At 43.0% G+C, this 20,894-nt stretch overlaps 1 protein-coding gene across 2 annotated transcripts in view; it reads right to left on the reverse strand.

Annotated features, from left to right (window-relative positions):
* RUNX1 (RUNX family transcription factor 1) overlaps positions 1 to 20,894 on the reverse strand; it is a 237,856-nt gene that overhangs the window by 95,366 nt on the left and 121,596 nt on the right. For both annotated transcript variants that reach the window (XM_019658651.1, XM_019658650.1), the window contains exon 3: positions 870 to 908. In XM_019658651.1, the coding sequence (XP_019514196.1) occupies positions 870 to 908 (39 nt within the window). The remainder of the gene's footprint in view (positions 1 to 869; positions 909 to 20,894) is intronic.

The raw sequence follows: 20,894 nt of genomic DNA on the forward strand, positions 1-20,894 counted from the left end.
AAGAGGAGGTTTCTAAAAAAAATTACATTTCTAGAAATATAATATTTGTGAAAGAATTATTTCTATTTCCAGTACAATTTTAATGAGAATAAAAATCAGAGAATGTATTTTGCTAGTGGTTCTGAACCAAATTGCCGCAGTTTGTACCACTGTCACAGGAAGGGGGACAGTCTGAGGCAGGGTAACATGTTAATGTATGTGCAGATAACCTGCTCGACACACCATCCAGTTTTCAACATTGGAATTTGATTAAACATATTTTTCCCCTCTGGAGGAGCTTTGAGATTATCTATCTCCCTTTTGAAATCTAATTCCTTAGTTCTTCCACTGCATCCTTCCTCCATGTGACTGTTTCCATGGGATACTGGGGTTGATGTGTGACTATTTCACTCTAACTTCCTAACTCAATTGTGCAGCTCGCAAGTAGCAAACTGAGAAAATTTCAACATTAATCCTTTGCAAATTTAGGGATGCTTAGTAAACATTTTGCGCTCATAAAACTTTTGCATTGCCATTGCTATAACGAAGGTAATAAACTAGGTTATAACAGATAGAAGCCAAGCTCTATTTTTTTTAATTTTATTTCCAGAGAGTCATATAGAGTCATTTAATAACAGCAGAATGCACCTGTGGTAAACGCTGTAACACTGAGGGTATCATTTAAAGTTTCATTGGGATGTTTTATATGGTTGTGCATTTATAATATGGAGAACAGCTTTTAAGTAGTTTTGAATCAGCAAAAGAAAAAGCCTTACTTATTTGGTTAATTTGTATTATAAGTTATTTATAGGACACATAGATAAAAATCATATATATACATATATGAATGTGCATATTTTATAAAAAGCATAATTTGTAATCTAACATACCGTGAACATCTCTAGATGGATTCATTCCGTGTATACATTCTGAAAGAAAGGAGGAAAATAAAAATAATTATATGATTACACTGACAGCAAACACCAAATTGACTGAGAGCTGATGAATTGCATTCTAATTGCAATAAATAAAAATTAAATATCCCCTCATATTATTATTATAATACATATGTTTTTAGCTGGCATTTGCCTCTCACACTTTTTAGCACTGGAAATTTTACAGTATGTTGTCCAACTTTGGCAGCTTAAAACAGTAAATTGGCAAAAAAATTAAACTGTTACAGATGCACATGTTTTTATGTGCCTTCAACCAATGTTTTCCACTGCTGGCTAATGTTGAATCTTTATCTTTCATTGAATCAGCTCTTATAAGCTCAACACGTGACACAAATATGATTTACTTAGGAACATTAGAAATACATTTGAAGGGTGCAGGAATGAATCAGAATTCAGGGCAAAATTAAAACCAAACCTTAATTCAAAACCATTTAAAAATCTGTAATATGGTGGAGGCTAAATGAAGAAGTAAAAATACTAATGTTTTAAAGTGATGACAATAAACAATTTGGAATACATCATCTGAAAGAAACCAACTGATAGATACACATTATGATCATTTACTTCCAAGGATAGGACATTTTAGAAATATTCCCTCCTTGCTTGTTCTCCTTTTCTTCCCTTTGCTAGGAGGGCAGATTATTTGTATTGAAACCTCTCATTCTTGAAATCACAGATGATATCAATTACTATTGAAAATAATTATGTTAATTTCCAAATATGAATCACTTAGTACACACTGCTGCATGTACAGTTATAGCTAAATGCATTAAGCAAAGTCATAGGAAGCTGTTACCCTTTCCCTTGAATATCTCCATATAATGTTCTGAACTTGAAATCACCCTATCAGCCTTGTATATTGATAATGGTCAGCACGCAGTGATGAACATGGAGGAAACACCATTTTCAAAGCCTTGGGAACTTAAGCATTTCCAACACTGCCAGCCTAAACCTTTCAACTCCGCTGCACAATATCAGTGTATCTTTAAAAGGAAAACCCAAACTTTAAAACTACGAAAGGAGGTAATTATTTCAGATTTCCAGACGCTGTTTAAATAAGCAGGAGGACAAGATTTGCAGCTCCTTGGTCTTATATTTTTGCCAAAGCAAAAAAAAAAAAAGCAGCTAAAATAATAAGGGGTTCTGAAGGACTGCCCTATGATGAAAGGTGAATGGAATGAAATATGTATAGCCTCAAAGGAGCACCCTAAAAAAAAGCCAAGATTGTGGTTCACATGCACCTAAAATGACTCCATAAAGATTTTTAAAAAATAGGACAGGGGAAGAATCATTACCACTCATTATGAATGATAAGGTAAGAAATAACAAATGCACCCTGAAGTTAGTAAGTTCAGTTTAAATGGGGGTGGGGTGGGGTGGGTAAGGGGAGGGGCATCCACAATAGTAAGATTGACCAGACAGCTGAGTTTATGCTAAAGAGACCCAGCAGAAACAACCACCCTGGAGAGTTTTTCATGAGACTCTGAAAAGCGTTTCCACGTCCAAGGGTGAGAAATAGGAACAGCAGAGTGAAAAAGAAGTGTTCTGTCTGTGCACCTACTATTTCAGCAATTCTGAGAGAAAAGCCAATTTTTTTTTAAATCTAAAAACAAAGGCAAGAATAAGTGGATTTTCAACAGTGTGCATGTTTTGTCTGTTGAAGCTTTCTTAGTTTGTCCTGTGTTAGTAGCCTTCACAACACAGCACACATCATTAAGATGGGGGGAGGGGCAGGTGGAAAACACAGGTGTCTGTAGGTAAAGTGTGTTCATGACAGTGAGAGCTGAACCTGTCTAGCTTATCCTCCTGCTCCCTCCCTTTCTTTCTCTCTCTCTCTCTCCTTCTATATCTCACTGAATGCTACTATAAGCCAGGCAAGGGCCAACATGCTTTTATGTACCTTGCCTGATTGAATCCTTGCAACACCACCATTATCAGCCCCATTTTACAGACAAGGAACCTCATACTTGGAGAATTTAGGAAACGACAAGGTGACTTCACTCTTCATCTCTACACATACACACACACACATATGGGCCTGAATGCATGATGAGCTGTTTCTTTTTTACCACAACTATATATTTTTATAAATGTCCCTTGTAGAGTTCTGAAAAATTAAACTCTGATCTCATCTTTTACTTTTATCCTCCCCTGTCTTATGATCTCCATCAGAAAACATCCCCTAAATTCCTCACTGTGCAAATCTCAAATCTTTAGGAATCATACCTAGAAGTTATTTAGGGCAATCCACAGAATTTGAGGAATAGGTCAAGGTCCACTTGGCTGAGAGGCTTTTAAATTCATAATAAATATGCAATGGCTTTCTAGTTTTTTCCTGCCTCCACTTACTTCAAATGGCATCTTGAGAACTTTCCCAGATGTGGAGTATTTGATTTGCCTCCCTTCAGCATCCCGCTAATGCGTCCTATGTCTCAGGCAGGGTGCTAGGCTCATTGGTAACAAAGGATAAATCAATGAGAACGGTGGAGTATCATGGCTGCTGAGAGAAGTCCACGCGTGCAGGGGACAGGGAGGAGACACAGGGCAGCACCACCTGGCAGGCTCAAGAAAGACTTCCTTCCTAGTAGAGGTGATGTTTGATTTGACTCTTGGAGGGCGGGTAGATTTTTACCAGGTGGTGGGCAGGGCTGAAGGAATGGTTTAGGGAGGTGGGAAGGGGTTGAGAGAGAAGTGACTCCAGGCAGAAGGATAAGCATGAGAAAGTCATGAACTTGTGAAACACATCCGCATGTCAATTCCAGGAGGAGGTTTGGTTTGGGATCAGGTTGGGGAGTGGCAGCTCACAAATGACTCAATGCTGGCAGACATGAACGCAGACAGATCACTGGCGGCTGACACAACCTAAAGAAATTTGAAATTCCACCGGAGGGCAATGGATTCAATGACAGCCTTGAAATCTTGGGAATAATATAATTAATACGTATTTTAGGAAAATGAATCTGTCAGCAGCGAATAAGTGGATTGGAGGGGATAGAGGTGAGGAGCAGCAGAGCTTTTGCAGTTGTCAGACAAGAATCACGAACATCTGCATTAAGGTGGAAACAATGGAGATGGAAGATGGGGCTGAGGTGAGGGAGAAAGATGAGTACCCCCACTTGTGGCCCAGGTGCCATTAGCAGCAGTAATGATCGGAAGAGGATGGGCTTGGAGGTAGACATCAGGATTCAGTTGGGATGTACAGAACAGAACAGTGGGTGCAGGTGGGAAAATGGTCAGGAATTCAGTGTAGAAACACTGAGTGGAGAGTCCTCACATATCTGCGATAGATTCAGAGTTTACAGGGGATGTATCCACTGACAGGAGAACATGGACAGAGTCTTGGATCACCAACATTTAAGGAATAATCAGAAGTGGGAACAACTAAAGAGACTGAGTTAGGAAGAGAAAGAGGAGAAAATAGGGTCTTAAATACCAAAGGGAGGTGGGAGCTTTGAGAGGAAAGGCATGTCCCAAAGGCCAAGGAGGGGCCATGAGGTGGACGACTTGATTGCATTGGACTTGTCTACAGGGGAGCCATGGTAACCTTTGCCAGAAGAGAGTCAGTGGAGCAGAGAAAGCGAGTGGCATGTAGGGAAGGGGAGGTAGGTGGTGGTTGCAGGAGGAAAGGAAAGGGGTACAGTGACGGGGGGAGAGAAGCCCAAAGTTGAGATGTGTGTGTGTGTGTGTGTGTGTGCGCGTGTGTGTACATGTGCACATGCTTAGGTGTGTCTGTGTTTCAAATGGAAGACGTGAAAAAACGAACATTTGCCGTGATTGAGCCCATCAGCTCCCATCGCAAACCAGCTCTTCTTGTTTTCCCCATTGCACCATTTTTCTCCCGGTTTCCAGACTTGAATCCACGGATTGATCTTTGACCTCATCCAAACTGTTGCCAAGTCTTCATTTTGGTTTATTTGTTATATGTTTTCACCCCTTTCCCTCCCTATTGCCCTCCTTCTGGTCCAAGTTCTCACAATCTCTCACCAGGTCTCTTGCAAAGGCCTCCTACAAAGAGGTTTCCATGAATTTTCTACGGTACTTTCAGATTAATCTCCCACACCATAATTCTGCAGGTCCTGTCACACCTGTGTTTCCCAATGCACCCTGAATTCAGTTCCAGCTCTTTAGCACAGTTCTGTAGATTAAGGGCTACCCTCCCTGTCCCCATGGTGGAGGGGGTCAAATTCTCTGCCTTAGGTGAAATTCCCTCTCAAGAACCAATCGTATTCTTCATCATGGTCTCCATGTTCCCTGCATGATACTTAAACTATACTTTACTTTGTGGTATAGCTATTTGAATATATTGAGGGATGGCGTAGGGAAGAGGGAAGTGACGAAACCAACAATTCCTTGGCTTTGGGTTTCTATGCGCAGTGACATTTCTTTACTTCTTTCCACACCCTCATTTGTCCTCCACCATAAAAGACTGCATTGCTTGATTCATAGCTTTGGGAACAGAAACCAGGGTTCATAGGTAGAATCCTAAAATGGACCCCCAAGATTTTCCACCCTAATCCCTGGGACTGGGACTATGATGAGCTATCATGCCCTGGTCATGTTACATGGCAAAAGGGATTTTCCCGATGTAATTTAGGTGACTAATCAATTGGTTTTGAGACCACCAATAGAGCGATTATCCTGGTGGGCCTGATCTAATCATAGGAGCCCTTTAAATGCAGAGAGTTTTCTCAGGCTGGGGCAGCAGTGAAGTCAGAGAAGGATTGGATGTGCCTGCATTGTTGGCTGGAAGATGGAGGGAGCCATGTGTGAGAATGGGACAGCAGTCTCTATAGGGGACTCCTGGCTGAAAACCAGCAAGGAAACAGGACCCCATCCTACAGCCGCACGGAACTGCATTCTGCTAACCACCTGCAGGAGCCTGGACGTGCATTTTTGCTAAGCCTCCAGATAAGAGCTCAGTCGACACCTTGATTCTGGGCCTTGTGAGTCCCTGAGCTGGGAACCCAGTTGAGCCCAGCTGGACCTCTGACCTACAGAACTGTGAGCTAATCGATGGGTGTGGTTTAAGCTGCTAACTTGGTGTAATTTGCTAATTTGGCAGCAATAGAAAACTAGTACACTGAGCATGCCTTTCCCTGCCCCTTATCATTTTGGGGAGATGCTGCCTGTGTGCTAATGAGTAAATCTCCCTAGCTCTGGGGGTCAGTGTCAGGAAGCCACCTAGCTAAACCATGTTGTCCAAAATCCTATCAGTGATAAAGTTGATACTTTAATCCCTGTTTGCTTGACTCCTTGGTCTATCTCATGGTTGGTTCTGGATATTTGGGGAGCAAGAGTGTCTTTTATGGGGCTCTGCCACACCAACTGTATAACTGTCTTATTCGCTTCTGACTTACTCTCACCCCCACACAATCACGTGACTACTACATTGGAACACCTTGCCTGTGAGGCTGTCTTACTCTTCTTTGAATGCCCAGATGGCACAGCATGAACAGAATGTGTTTCTGAAACCCCTGGGGACCTGGATACATGCAGATTCTGACTCAGTAGGTTTACAGTGGGACCTGAAACCCTGCATTTCCAACAAGTGCGCAGTGCTGCTGCTGCTGGTGGGCCAAGGGTCACACTCAGAGATTACGAGGGCAACTGCTCAGCATCCAGCAAACACTGCCCAGCACACACTGGACTGCAGCATCTAAGAGGTTTTCATAAACAGCATTGCCAAGCTGCTCTCCCTGAGGAGATTTTTAAAACTTTTTTGAGGGTCTGAATGTTTGTGGCCTTGACCCCTAACGTGATGGATGAGGAGGTGGGGCCTGTGGGAAGTCTTTTGGTTTAGATGCGATCGTGAGGGTGGGGTTCCCATAATGGGATTAGTGCCCTTCTAAGAGATCTGAGAGCTTTCTCTTTCTCTTCACCTGCCATGTGAGCACAGGGCAAGAAGGCGGCCATGCACAAGCCAGGAAGAAGCTCCTGCCCAGAACCTGACCATGCTGGCATCCTGACCTCAGACTTCCGGTCTCCAGAACTGGGAGGAAATAAAGCTTTGTTTTTTAAGCCACCCTGTCGGTGGTATTTTGTTATAGCTGCCTGAACTAAGACAACTATGATGATAGACGTCAGCTTTTATGGGTGCATCTCACATTAAGTGCTTTGCATGCATTATTCCATTTAACCCGCTCACACAGACAGCCCATAATTATTCCCTTTACTTTGTAGATGGAGAAACTGAGGTTCAGTGATTGCCCCAATCTAAACCCATGCAGTTTGCCTCTGGAGTGCCCAGTTGTAACCAGCAAGCTAAAGCACCTTGCAAAAACCGTTCATGTTATTACGCTATTATCAGTCACATTTCTTTACTAGACCTTGACATGTTGCCTTTAAACCCTACGGGCATTCTTTCTTATTCTAGAGCCTGTCCAATAGAAATATAATGGGAGCCATGTATGTAATTTAAAATTTTCTAGTAGCCACATGAAAAAAGTAAAGAGAAATGAGCGAAATTACTTTTAATCATATATTTTACTGAACTGACTATATCCCAAACATTTTCATTTCAGCATGTAAGCCATACAAAAATGATTGAGATATTTTTACATTTTTTTTTGGTAGTAAGTCTTCAAAATCCTTTGTGTATTTTTCATTTATAGCACACCTCAAGTCAGTCTAGCCATATTTCAAGTTCTCAATCGTCACTGGTGGCTCGCGGCTCCTGCATTGGCCAGTGTAGTTGTTGAGTGACCACTCTAAGCACAATTCACCCTAAACAGCCATTTTGCTTCTCTTCTGCTAGGTCTCCAGAGAGCCCTGTATTTCACCTGCTATTAGTGAAAACCATTAAGGAATGCATCTTTCTTGACTCATATTTTCCCTCTGAGCTGTCCTGAAGTGAAGTTCAGAATTTTTATTACAGCATCACTTGATTGACTCAGAGGCAGAAGGACACACATACAGGGCGACAACAATGACACTGTCACCACCACCAATGCACTTTCACGGACAAGGACGAGCCACAGGTCAACCTCATGCATTGTTCATTCCTACTTAGGCTTACCAGCCACTGACGGCTCAGCCTGTACAATAGCACACTGGCTTCTGCAAGCTCTGAAAGAATATTACCAAAGCATCTCTTGTTCCCTTCTTTTCTGGCAAAGCTAATTTTCTGTGAAATTCATATTAACAACACAGGCTAGAAGAAGAGGTTCATTTTAAAAAACGAGGTCATTGGGGCCGGCTGAGTGGCTCAGTTGGTTAACAGCTCGCTCAAGAGTTTGAGCTCTGAGCAACAGCGGTTCGAGTCCAGCCCGAGCTGAGCAGCCGCTGAGTTGCCAACAGGTAGCAGGATGGCTCAGCTAAAAAAAAAATAAATAAAAAAAAACAAAAAAAAAACAAACGAGGTCATGGTTTTAAAATAGAATTGCAAAGTGTTTAAATGATACTCATTCTCAAATAGCAATTCCTATAAACAGGTTTATTTTGAAATATAGCATATAGATTTTTTTTTTAAACCACTCAATTTGCTAGCAACCTTCTAGTGAAAACACAGTAATAGTTCAATTCAGTGAGGCGGCTTCTGATCTAAGTTATGGAAGGGATCCAAAATGCTCAGAAGCAATAATAAAGGAGAGAACAAATGACAAATACATTGCTGATCTATTCTATAGTTTACGTAAAATTGAGATGAGAGAGAAACAGTTACTCATAAATGTTACCTTTATTTTATTACCACAAGTATTTAAAAATATTAAAATTCAGCGTTTTCACTAATTATGTTTTCTCAATGTCAACCCAATTAGGGAGGTTTCACTATATATTGCATTATAAAATAATAATTTAAAAATAATGTGGATGTACAACATATTTTAGCTCCTTTATCCTTTAGAATAAACAGCTATAAGGGTCTTCATTATTATTATTACAATTGTTAGTATCTCAAATTTGGTGCTTTATTTCCCCCTCTGAAATAAAAATTTTCCCATCTATGATCCCATACAGACTGTACAGAAATGTCCCACAAATATAGCAGAACTCTTTAGAAACATACAAGCTTGAGATAAATCTTGGGGACTGAATCACCCACGTACCTTGAACATGGGAAGTCTACCTAAGAATGAAGAGTAAGATGTGCAGCTATCTGTGAAGGGATTGCTGAAATATCTGTATTCATCAATTAAATAATAAATTGCCAAATGTCGGTCTTGGTGTGTTCTCCAAGCACTCAGACAAGAAGGCAAACCCTTTCGTACTCATCCTGCTATCTTCAAATTTGGAAAACAGAATTTTATATGAAATAATATGCTAAGACTATCACTAATCTGCTTTCTTGTGAAGTCATGGAATTAATCACACTCCACAAATGCTTTAAGATTTCATATAGCATGAAATAGAAAGTAGCTTAAAACGTCAGAACAATGGAAGTGATCATTCTATGTAATTACATAATTACACTGTTAAAGTTTTATAAAAATCCTAAGGTTGCATATTTTCAGACTACATTAATAATATTATATAATTAATGTTCTAGTAATAACCATAGTTTTACAAATAATGAACCATACACTGAAATGGAATGTTAAATGTTTTGGGGGAGACTTCTTAATGAAATACCACTGTTTATTTCTTAATCAAACAAAGATTAAGTCAGATTTAAATATTTTGATATGCTTGATATGGGCTTGCTTAGAAAAATGCTATAAATCTATTTTCTAAAAAGTGAAGCAAATTTTCTACCTGTTTTGAATAAATAAGTGGTGCCAATTTTATAGAGTTCATATCTTCTTAAAATACAGAGAGGAAAAATGAAAACACTAACAAAATTAAACAGAACACCTGAATATAGATATCTGTTAGCTAATGTCCAGTTTATACTTTTATCCTTTTATGTACAATGAAAGCAATATAGAGAGAGCATCCAAAAAATATTAAAAATGACTAAGCACACAAACAAAACCTGAAGGCTTTTTATCACATGTTTCTGCAGAGTTGGTAAATTTTTTAAGTAGCAAGAGCAAAGGAACAGATGACTGCCCAAATGTGATGACAGATGAGCCCCCGAATGAACTCTAGTTCATTTCTAGTTGAACTACTGACCAGTGCATGAGCTGATGTTTAGAGAAACCAAAGAACCCCCGTATTTCTTGCTTCTCTAGTTACTTTTACAGTTCAAGTGCACATGAAGATATTATATATGCATCTTCAGGATAAATTAAAAAATCATTGTTGATCAATACAGCACTCAAGGGTCAGTTCTGAGGAGGGGCATGAAACAAATATTTATATAAATGTGGATGTAAGACAAGTTTTTAAATGCACTCAATTATAAGAAGTTCTATAATTGTCAAGTTCTCGATTTAGGGAGCATCTCATTTATTATTTGTTATTTATTTTTATTTTTTCAGAGAAAAGCATACCAGATCAAGTCTATTTCCTTACCACAAAAATTGTACTTTCTAAAATAGGGACTATTTGTTCAGCCCAGAACTCTCCTTTGATGAAGACACCAAACAATGAAGTGGACTTTTAAGGAGGCAAGAAGAAAACTTGACGGAAGATGCCAGTGGGGGATCCACTTTTTGTCTGCAAACACCACGGTGAATTAGACTGAGCCAACTCCACGTTTAGCTGAATAAGGGACAATGTCCAGAAGTTGCTCAGTGAACTCAGGCTAGACCAGGGGTCGGCAAACTGTGGCTCGCGAGCCACATGTGGCTCTTTGGGTACATCCGGTCTCAAAAGTTTGCCGACCCTTGGAAGAGCCAATCCTGTCCCTCACAGCAATTTAAAAATTATTCGAGAGCCATAAATATATTTTTACATAATCACATTATGTGAATAATATCCTTTAAAATTTTTACAAATGAAACTAGGATAGTTTTATTTTCATTTTCAATTGTACTGCAGAGCCACATGTATGTACCCAAAGCGCCGCATGTGGCTCGCGAGCCGCAGTTTGCAGAGGCTCTTCCGTCTCAAAAGTTTGCCGGCTCCTGAGCTAGGGCGCCTGGGCGGATTCTCTCTCTGGACCCACACAGGGTTCTGGAGATCATTATTTAACACTGGCAAACTGAACAATGACATGAAGGGAAGTGCGAGATGTAGTGTTTCTTCCCCTTCACTAACCAAGCTCACAAGAGAATTCATTTCTTTCCTTTTTGCCTCAGGCATGTATATACAGGCTAGCAATTTCCATTTCACTACTGAAATGATTTTCCTCTACCCTTCCCAATTAGAGTGGAAATAGATTAAGACTTCAGGTTAACCCTTTGGTTACTAGGAATGAGAAGGAAGTAAAGTTATATGGGAGTTTTATTTTCCCTTTGGTGTGCAATATATATTGTTCCTGATCACGATAAATGAAGGTTTGATTAATCACAGCCTCCCTAAAAGACATTCCTTTAAGTGAAACGTGATACTGCCTTACGGTAAAGTAGCAGAAGAAAAACTTCTTTAATGAGAATATTATTCTGTTACTTGTCATCTAGAATTCTTATGAGTAAAATTAGGCACACATTTAGATATAAACTAGAAAGTTATGCTAAAGCCACCAATGCTCATTGTTTGTTCAGGTTAGAGAGAATGGATACAGCAAAAGTGGGCTATTTTCTTGGTTTTTACTAAGCTTGAACTATCTGGGGCTAAAAAGGAAAAGCATGGATGAATATCTAGAAACGGCTGGATCACCCGAAACTTACCAAGTCACTTGTTTTCTAAAAATAAAAACGTCTATAGAAAAATATCCCCTCTTTATTGATTGTTAAGACTTGGAAATGGTGAAGTCAAAGTACATACACCTCCAATAACTGCTCAATCGCAGCCTGTGAGAGGGAACCTGCTCTCTGCTGGAGGTCTGTTTATTTTACTTTGAACAGAAGGGAAGGGGGCACTCCGACTTGTGTTATAGCTCAGCATTGCTGAAAAAAGCCAAAATCCCCTCTGAGACAAAGTTTTGGATCTTGAAAAGTAAATATGGTTCTTTTCTAGTTTTTAAAAGAAAACTAATATAGAAGTGTTTATATATTGGGTTAGTAGGTCGAGGAAATAATTTATCACATCAGAGACAGGCTGGAGAGCATCACAGCAGCTCACCAAAATGCACTGGATTTTGGCTATGTTGGGTTTTAACAGGTTTGGGGGTTCGTCTACCTGAAGACAAGAGAGGAGGTCGTTTGACCTCTGGGAATCCACCAAGTGCCCCTAGCCTATGAGAACAGCGACAGCTGTGGCATTGATTTGTCAAAAGTGAAAGCCTTTTTTATGCTAATAGGGTTATGATGACCCAGCAAATTTCAGTGGACACATTATAACTGTCTCTATCATTTATTGAGCTCCCTCTGAGCTCCAGATATTGTGGCCAGGGCTTCCCATGCATCATCTCGTTCAATCCTCTTGATATTCTCTTAAGTTTGGAATTATTATCCCCTTCGGCTTAAAGAGGTTAAACCACTTGCCTTTGGCCACAGAGAGATGAGGTAGTGAAACTAAGGACTTGGCCAGGTGCACAGAAAAATGAGTCTCTGAATCGCGTGTATTTTTAAAAACAATGTCGTTCTTCATAGTTCTCCTTCAAGAAGATTCGTCGACATGACTTTGCAAAAGGACTGCCTTTGCTTCTGTCAGCCTCCTCCTAGTTCAAGGGGGTTTGCAAACAGGCACACTCCAGAAGTGTGCGACAAGAAGGTGAGCTGCTTTCGAAACCAGATAGATGGATAAATATTTCAGCAACCCTTCCAGAATGGTACTTAAGAAGCAGAGCTCATCTCCATTTGGGCTTGAGCCCATGACCTTATGGTTTAAATATAAAGTGCATTAAAGCCCTTTATTTAGAGACCCATGTGCCATATTTAGGGCGCAGCCCCAGTTCTCCTTCTGATCTTATTGGGAGTACAACGCAAATAGGTGTCTCGATATTGGCATTAGTATTCATTATTTATTAGGACTTGATGGTGTAGTCAATGCCAGGAGGATCAGGAGCCGCCTTCGGTGGAAGGTTGACTGTAAGGACAGTCAACAGACTTGGGGGGCTCTTTACAGAGTGAGGTCATCACAGGAGAACCCCACTCAGCATTTACCTATGGGTCAAGAAATACATCTTGACTTCTGAGGTAGGAAAAAAGCTATGTGACAAGTTTCTGAACAGGGACTTCTGAACCACAGAGTGTAACTCCTAACTTCGTTGTCAATGAAAAATAATTACAGTAGTTATTATTATAACAAAAAGAAAAAAAGGGAAGAAAAAGGCAGAAGAGCATCAGTGGAACGTAGCATGCTTCTCAGGTAGGAAGAGAAAGTGTTGCTTCCGGAAGCTCCTGTTTTGATTGCTAGATCCATCACCTGAGTCATGTGTACAGTTTACTTCTTACTGTTGCTTGCTGTTCCGAAAAGTTGAAAACCTCTGGCCTAAAATGTCTTTCTTTTCTTAGTACTCATTTTATTAGGTGACTCAGTGTGTGACTCTCTACAGGTCCCCTAACATTTCGGTGCCTCAGTTTCCTCATTGGCTAAGTCTACAGCCCTGCCATGATCAAAAGGTGATCAAGAAGACCAAATTAAATCATAACTGCTGAAGCACTTTGAAGAGCCAAATATGGTTATCAAAGGTAGAGGATCGTTATAAGACAAATCCGACTGAAACTGTTTTGAAGGCCACCTGTCTGTGGAATAGCATCAAATCATTTTGAGCAGTGAAAAGTCTTAGCAAACGCTTCATACTGTCTATGCATTTTATATAAAGAAAAGGAGGCTCTGAAAAATGAGTGGTTTTTCCCAAGGACTCCTGGACCTGTTAATTAGTGTCCTTCCCCGCAAACCTGCCACTCTGTCCTGTTACTTCTTTTAAAAAGGGAGGGTCCCGTGAAATTTTACTTACAGAAAATTTACAATTCATGAAAACCTAAATTGATTTCTTCCCTTTCAAAGTGGTTTCCTGATTGCAATCACATAAATTAAACTTCAGTCCCCACGAAGGAGTCGCAGGAACTGGTCATAAATCTCCAAGAAGAGATACCGAGAATCCTTTGAAAGTCTCAAGAATAAATGCCATACGATGCAAAGAGTAAATACCACTCATCTCCGACCTGAAATGTCAGTCTGGAAAGGAGTTTTACATTGCATTGGAAAGGAAGGAGGTAGAATGTCTCTTTTCTCTTTTTAATGGCTTAAATTGAAAGTAAGGGGAGAACCAAAAAATGTCACTGAAAATGTCCTATTTGTCTCTCCAGGGGGAAAAGTGGTGTAAAACATAGACTTGGATGACACAGCAAGGTCGTTGCTCAATGTTATGTTGTAACACTATTTTAACTGTCACGGAGGGCTGAGATGGCAACTATTGCATCAACTCCTTTGCAAGGTGTTTCCTGGGCTTTGCAGACAGGGTGGTTGGGGGCGGTGCAATCTCTATTCTTGTGCAGGCCAGATAAAACCTTCTGCTCCAGGCCACTATCTTTTAGTGCTAAGCTGGAGATAACAGGGTTTCACACCCTGCCACTACCCCAGTCCTGCTTTCCCAATTTGTAGGTCATTATTGCCAAAGTCTTTTGTGTGCATTATATCAGACACGTTTTATCATCCTTCTCCAAAGTCCATCTGTCCAAGTCAGCCTTTGAACTTCTTTTGCATATGCATTGAATATGACTGAGGATTCAGGATATGTAAAAGGCTTATCTTACAATTGTAAAGAAAAAGGAACAGAGTCCTGGTCTTTCTGCTCTAATAGATCTTGGCTAGTGTGTGTGTGTGTGTGTGTGTGTGTGTGTGTGTGTGTGTGTACACAGACGCCTGCTGAAGGACAAGAAGTATAATGTTATTATTTATCTTTAAGGTACTATCCAACAGGTTGCCCTACGCAGCTATTTTATGCCTTGTGTTTTCACACAGATTAAACCTGAATCCTGGGGCAGCGCACAATTAACTTGTTTTCGATTGTATTAAACATGCACTGTGGATGAGGTGACTTCAGGACCCTGTTCACAGGGCTTCCTGTGTGGATGACACACCAGGTGGACTCTGTACTCTCTTTTTTGTGCTGATTGTGGTCAGACGACAGCTAGGGCCTTCATAAGGCCCTTGCTTTGCTCTCATTTAATACAGTGCTTTCTGGAACGGGGCACCAATCCTTGCAAGAGGAATTAACGCTTGCTCACATAATTCATATCACCTTTATGTGGAAAACAGATGAAATCCATGTGGATCCCGTCAGATAGGATTATAATTTTGTCCCTCCCTTTTCATTTTTTGCATATCTCCTGTCAAACCCAACCCTCCAACGGTGACGATCAGGCAAGGATGGAGGGACGGTGGGACAGATGAAGAAGTGAGGATCCCCCCACCCCTTCTCTGGGAACAGAGGCAACTTCTTAATGCCACTCACGTGCTGCTGCAAACAGAGGCCACATCACATTTCTTTTTTTAAAAAGGAAAGTAGATGATGTTCTGTTTGATGTCCTGCCAGTCCTGAGAGGGACAGATGTGCAGGGTAGTGAGTTGCTGGGCTGAACCAGGAGGGCTCGCCATGGCTCGGGCAGGGCCATGCTTCCCGAGAGGAGATGAACTTACGCCACTGTTGTTGGAAAGCATAAAGGAATGGGTACAACTTTGCAAGGTTAAAGCTTGACCTTTCGGGTCTGGGTCCTCTCGCCAAATTTCCTCAGCTCATGACAAGTCTTTCTCTTTTCCTCCTGTTCCTTCTCCTCTGCCTTTCTGAAACTCATATCCTTCAGGTTGTGAAGGAGCTGCCATTCGGTGTCCCCACCATGTGGTTACACCCTCAGGCCAGCATGGCCATTGGAATGAGCCAACGAATTGAGTTTTAAACAAAACAAGGTTTACATAAACTGGCCCTGACATCAGCTTCCGTGAGCCAGCTCCGATGCTGGCTGCATCCGCGGCGGAGCTCTCTCCGTTCCCCATGGGCTCAGGGGCTTCCCACTCTCTCTGCCTGCCGTCCTGGGAAACTGGATCTCGAGTTCTTGGGCCTCAGTCATGCCTCGTGGCTCCCGGTCTGGAAAGTGAGCAAAGGGCCACACTTCCCTTGCCTTCCCCACTGGCTGGAGTGCTGAAGGCTCTCCCAAGTCCTATTTTTCTCCTTTTTGCAATTTCCTGATTGAATCATCAGTGATGAAGATAACTGTCAAAACTTTTTTTTTTCTGGTAGGGAATTTATTTGGGCTGCTGGGAACTAAGAAAAAATGAACTATTTTTCTGAAGTCCAGAACTGCATAATACGAGGTCTGACAATTAATTTCACGAACTCATCCTAGGAAAAGTGCGACAAACCTCATTGCTGAATATCATTACGGTCACCTTTCAAGTACTCCCCTTGGGAAGCTATGCACTGACGCCAGCAGCTAGTGCACCCTTCAAAGCAATTTTGGAACTCTTTTTCTGGAATGACCATCAGAGCTGTCATCCTATTACTCTTGATGTCCCAAATGTCATAAAAATATTTTCCTTTCAATATTTCCTTTATCTTAGGGTAAAGAAAGAAGTCATTGGGGGCCAGATCAGTTGAGTAGGGAGGGTGTTCCAATATAGTTATTTGTTTACTGGCTAAAAACTCCCTCACAGACAGTGCTGTGTGAGCTGGTGCATTGTCGTGATGCAAGAGCCATGAATTGTTAGCAAACAGTTCAGGTTGTCTCACTTTTTCATGCAGCCTTTTCAGCACTCCCAAATAGTAAACTTGGTTCAGCGTTTGTCCAGTTGGTACAAATTCATAATGGATAATCTCTCTTATATCAAAAAAGGTTTGCAACATCATTGCAACAAGTTCGCAAACTTAATTGTCAGGCCTTGGAAAAGCTACTGTAAACGCAGAGCCAAAAGGCCCTCTTGCCCTTCGTCCTCTTCACCACCGGCCCTCGACGCGACACGAGAGTAAAGCTTTCCTTCCCCACTAGAACCTGGAACCTGTTCTGAGAGCCCTAACAGAGCCCCCTATACACTGGGCAGAGTTCAGACACTGCCTGCCCTCTGAGTGGGCGCCATCCTCACCCGGCCAGCACCAGGCACTACACATAGGTTTGTTCGTGAGTCACACACCGGTCAGGACTCCCAAGGTTCGTGTGGGCGCTTTTTAAATAGTGCATCATACTTCAGTACAGGACCTGAGAGCCTCTGAGGCAGCTTCCTGGGGGTAGCAGGAGCTGTCAGATTGAGGGGAGGGGATGCTTCCTGATTGACTCGCAGAGTTGATCCCCGCGGTGGCAGGACCCAGGGTGATAAAGAGGAGATGCTCAAGAAGTGTTTGCTGAGCAAAGTGTGTGACAATCAGCACCAAAATTATATTTATGGGAATAAGGCAGGCAATAAAGGCGATATTAACAATAGCAGGCACCAGTGTCTATGAAACAAGAAACGCAGTAGCAGACGCCTGGCAGGCAGCAGCCCTGGGGCGGGGGCCTGTTTTTGATCAGCTATGTGAGGCACAGGGAGATCGGGTCTCTGCCGAGACTATGTACCTGACATTCACGTCTGAACCCATGGTCCATCGAGGAGTGGCCTGCATCGGCTCAGGGCGGAGTGTGCAGTGAGGGGAGAAATAGCAGCGGCCCCTCTAGCCAGCTGGAGACCAATGTACATCAGATCATGTCTTTCCTTTACCCAAACCCTGCGAGGGTCTTCCAGGCAGCTAAGAATTCCAGGCCCCGGGGCCACCGGCCCGGCCCAGCCCACCTCTCTGACCTCACAGAGCACCTGCATCCCACAGCTTGTTCTGCCCCGGCCTCCATTCTGTGCCTCAGATACGCCAAGTTCTTCCTGCCTCGGGGCCTGTTCACCTACTTTCCCTCTGCCTGGACTGTGTGGCCTCACCAGTTTTTCCCATGGCTGCTCAAGTGTCATCTATTGAAGTAACAGCTACACTAACCTCACTCCCTACCCCTGTATTGCCACTCATATCATAGCATGCGCATACGCACGCTGATTTATTTTCATCATTGCACTTGTCTTATCACATTTCTGAATTTACTTGTTTATTGTCTGCATCACCCTCCAAGTGAATGGGCGTACTAGGGGGAGACTTTGTCCTGCTCACTGCTGGAGAGCACCCAGCAACAGGAAAAGTGCTTGGAACTGAGTAGATGCTCAATACTTACTTTTTGTGAAAGAAAGAAAGAGAGGAAAAGAGAAAGAAAGAAAGAAAGAAAGAAAGAAAGAAAGAAAGAAAGAAAGAAAGAAAGAAAGAAAGAAAGAAAGATAAAGAAAGACGAATGATGATTGTAGCTGCCATGTCCCCTCCAGCCTGCTGTATCCTGAGTCAGCCCAGATATCAGAGGAGAGAACTGCTTCCAGGTGGTAAATAATGGGGAAAAAATCTCCCTTTGCAACTTGCTCTTTTAATCACTGGGTTCCAGGAAAGTCTAGAAACCAGGGACCCCGCCTACTCTGTTTTTCGACTCTTGGGGCATTGAGGGCTCTGGACGCCGACAAGGTCAACAACCTAAGCAGCCAGCTCAGGGAGATGACCACAGCTGGCCAGCAGGGCCAGAGCCTCCTTCCTAACACAGAGTTCCTGATGCTTTGGCTATGCAAATGGGCGATTTTTCTCACTCACGCGGTAAGCATTTCTGGCCAAACGGAAGAAACACAGTGACGAAGACTCATCTATAAAACCCCTGGTCCCAGGGCCCCTCGTCTGCTCCCTCAGATCACAGCTGCAGACGACTGTTTCCACCACTTTCCACTGGAGCAGGCTCACTCGAGATGGGAAGGGGTACATTTGGGGAGGCTGTGTCTGTGGCATCTCTGAAACTGCAGGTCCGACTTAGCATTGCTCCCCGATACATAGGCATGCATGGATGAGGGTTGGATCTGAACTAAACATTCGGAGTGGAAGCAAACCAGGGCCTAGGGGTGGGCCCTGGCCTCTCCCCAGGTGGCTTTGTCTGGCCTCATCTAGGCAGAGACCTGGCAAGGGCAGGAGGGAGCCTTGCCGAGCTTTTCTCTGGGATAAGCAGGGAGGGCTCCAGGAAAGGTGGAAACCCGGGGCTCTGAGGCGGGGCTGCCCATCCAGAGATGAATGGAGGCATGCGGATGGGAGGGGGCTTCCTGCAGCCCTTGTCTGAGGAGCCAGGTGCACACATTGGGAAGCCCAGAGCAGACAGTGTCATGGCGGGGTCGCCATTAGCAGCATCAGCGAAGTCTGGCTTCTGCCAGTCACCAGGCCACGGATGCCTGGTCACTGTCTCTCTTTAGTTTGGTCCCTTCAACTTTGCACTATTTTCAACTAGGATTCAGGGATGAATACATATTTTTTCACCACTGTATGACGCACACAGGGCTTCAGTTTGGGGCGGGGCTGGGGACCCTGTCATTGTCGTCGTTAATAATTCACGGGGCAGCGTGGTAGGGATCCTCTTAACCGCTCCTTAAAAGTAACGCATTGATTTTCTGACATACCAGTTAGCAGCGTGCCACGCCGACCCCAAGGTGTGTTTAGGCTTCCATGGGACGGCGGGACGGCATGGATTCAATCCGCCCAGAGTTGAGCTTTGGAATCTCTAAAAATATGCCTCTGTAGGCGAAGACGCTTTTCACATGGAGTGTTGTCTAAAAATCTAAACCATATGTCCTTTCCGGGCCTGTCCATGGGGGAAGATATAGATTTGAGCATGGGTAGCTGCTCAGAAGTGGAACATTCAAGAGGCATGAAATAATCTACTGCTACTCGCTGCGCTCGACACTCTGGATGAAAAGTCACCCGGCCTATGCCAGCGGGTTCTCTCTCAGTCGGTGTATAACGAGAGGAACTCTGTCAAAGCATGGCTCACTAAGGACTTTTGGAACAAGGCAGGTTGGTTCTGTACTTGGCTGTCTCCTGGTGGGCCGGCTCTTTTTTTTTTTTTTGGAGCTGAGTTTGCAAGATCCATTCATGACTGCCCCTGATGGAAGAATTATCCACGGGGAGCGTTCCCGTCAACAATTCAGACTTTATTAATTAATGGGGACATTAAGACACAGACTAGTTAAGTGGCTTGCCCTAGGTCATGCAATGAGTCAGTGAAGGGCTGGAAACAAGGACTTCTTGGCCTCTGTAGGGATTCGTGTGGCAAAATTCTGCGACCAGGGCCGCGTAATAGTAAATGCATTATGTCTGCCAGGAAGTGGCCATGTAGGTTTGAACATGTACCGTGAAGACGATAAGAAACCCCTTAGGGGAGTTACTTCAAGGGATCAGTGTTTCTTCCCTACTCCTAATGCTGCCTGCCCCAGGGAGGGGATCCTGGGAGGCACTGCTCCTGGCCTCTCTCTTCCTCCTCACATGTGGGATTGGCACGCCTAGGAGAAGGAAGTGGTGGCTCTGGCAACTTGGCCACCTCCCCCCGCCTCCTCCTCCTCGGGGCTAGTGGCTGCAGGGGGCACACATTCTGGCCTGTGTCTTCCAGCGGTATGTTTTGAAGGCCCAGCACTGGTTTGGCAGTGCCTGAGACAGATGAGGAACTCTATCTAATTTTGGAGTTAAGGTGTTGGGAAGCTGTTGTGGCCACCCATCTAAGCCCCATTCTGCAATCTGGCTTCGAGCAGCAACAGCGCTGGCCTTTTGAACTGCGTATGTCCCACTTCTTTTTGTCTGTCTCTTAATTGACTCAGAATTCAGGGAAGCTGCCATTTGTTGGATGTGCTTCAATCTTCAACATCCCCAAAGAGATCTGAGCATAAAGTCAGGACATGTGGTGATAGGAGAACAAGCCTAGTTGAACTTGATATACAGGGAGCTGAGCCTGGCTTCCTGACTATGTTACCTCCCATGGGCTGGTCAAGTAACCTGTTTTCCTGAGTTCTAGAATGGGGGTAATTCCTTTTCTGTAGCTTTGCTATGAGGATTTGATGAGCTATCCTGTAAGACACTTCTTACCCTATAGTTAGCCTACCTGTGGCTCAATTAATGGGACTTAAACTATTTTCTACTGCAAAGTACCAGGAGAAAGACATATAAAAGCATTTAAAAGCCTTAAAACATTTCCATATAGAGTTATGTACTTCTTACTAACTTGAGAACATCTT

The sequence above is a fragment of the Hipposideros armiger genome, unplaced genomic scaffold (assembly GCF_001890085.2).
Source record: "Hipposideros armiger isolate ML-2016 unplaced genomic scaffold, ASM189008v1 scaffold_285, whole genome shotgun sequence".
NCBI lineage: Eukaryota > Metazoa > Chordata > Mammalia > Chiroptera > Hipposideridae > Hipposideros > Hipposideros armiger.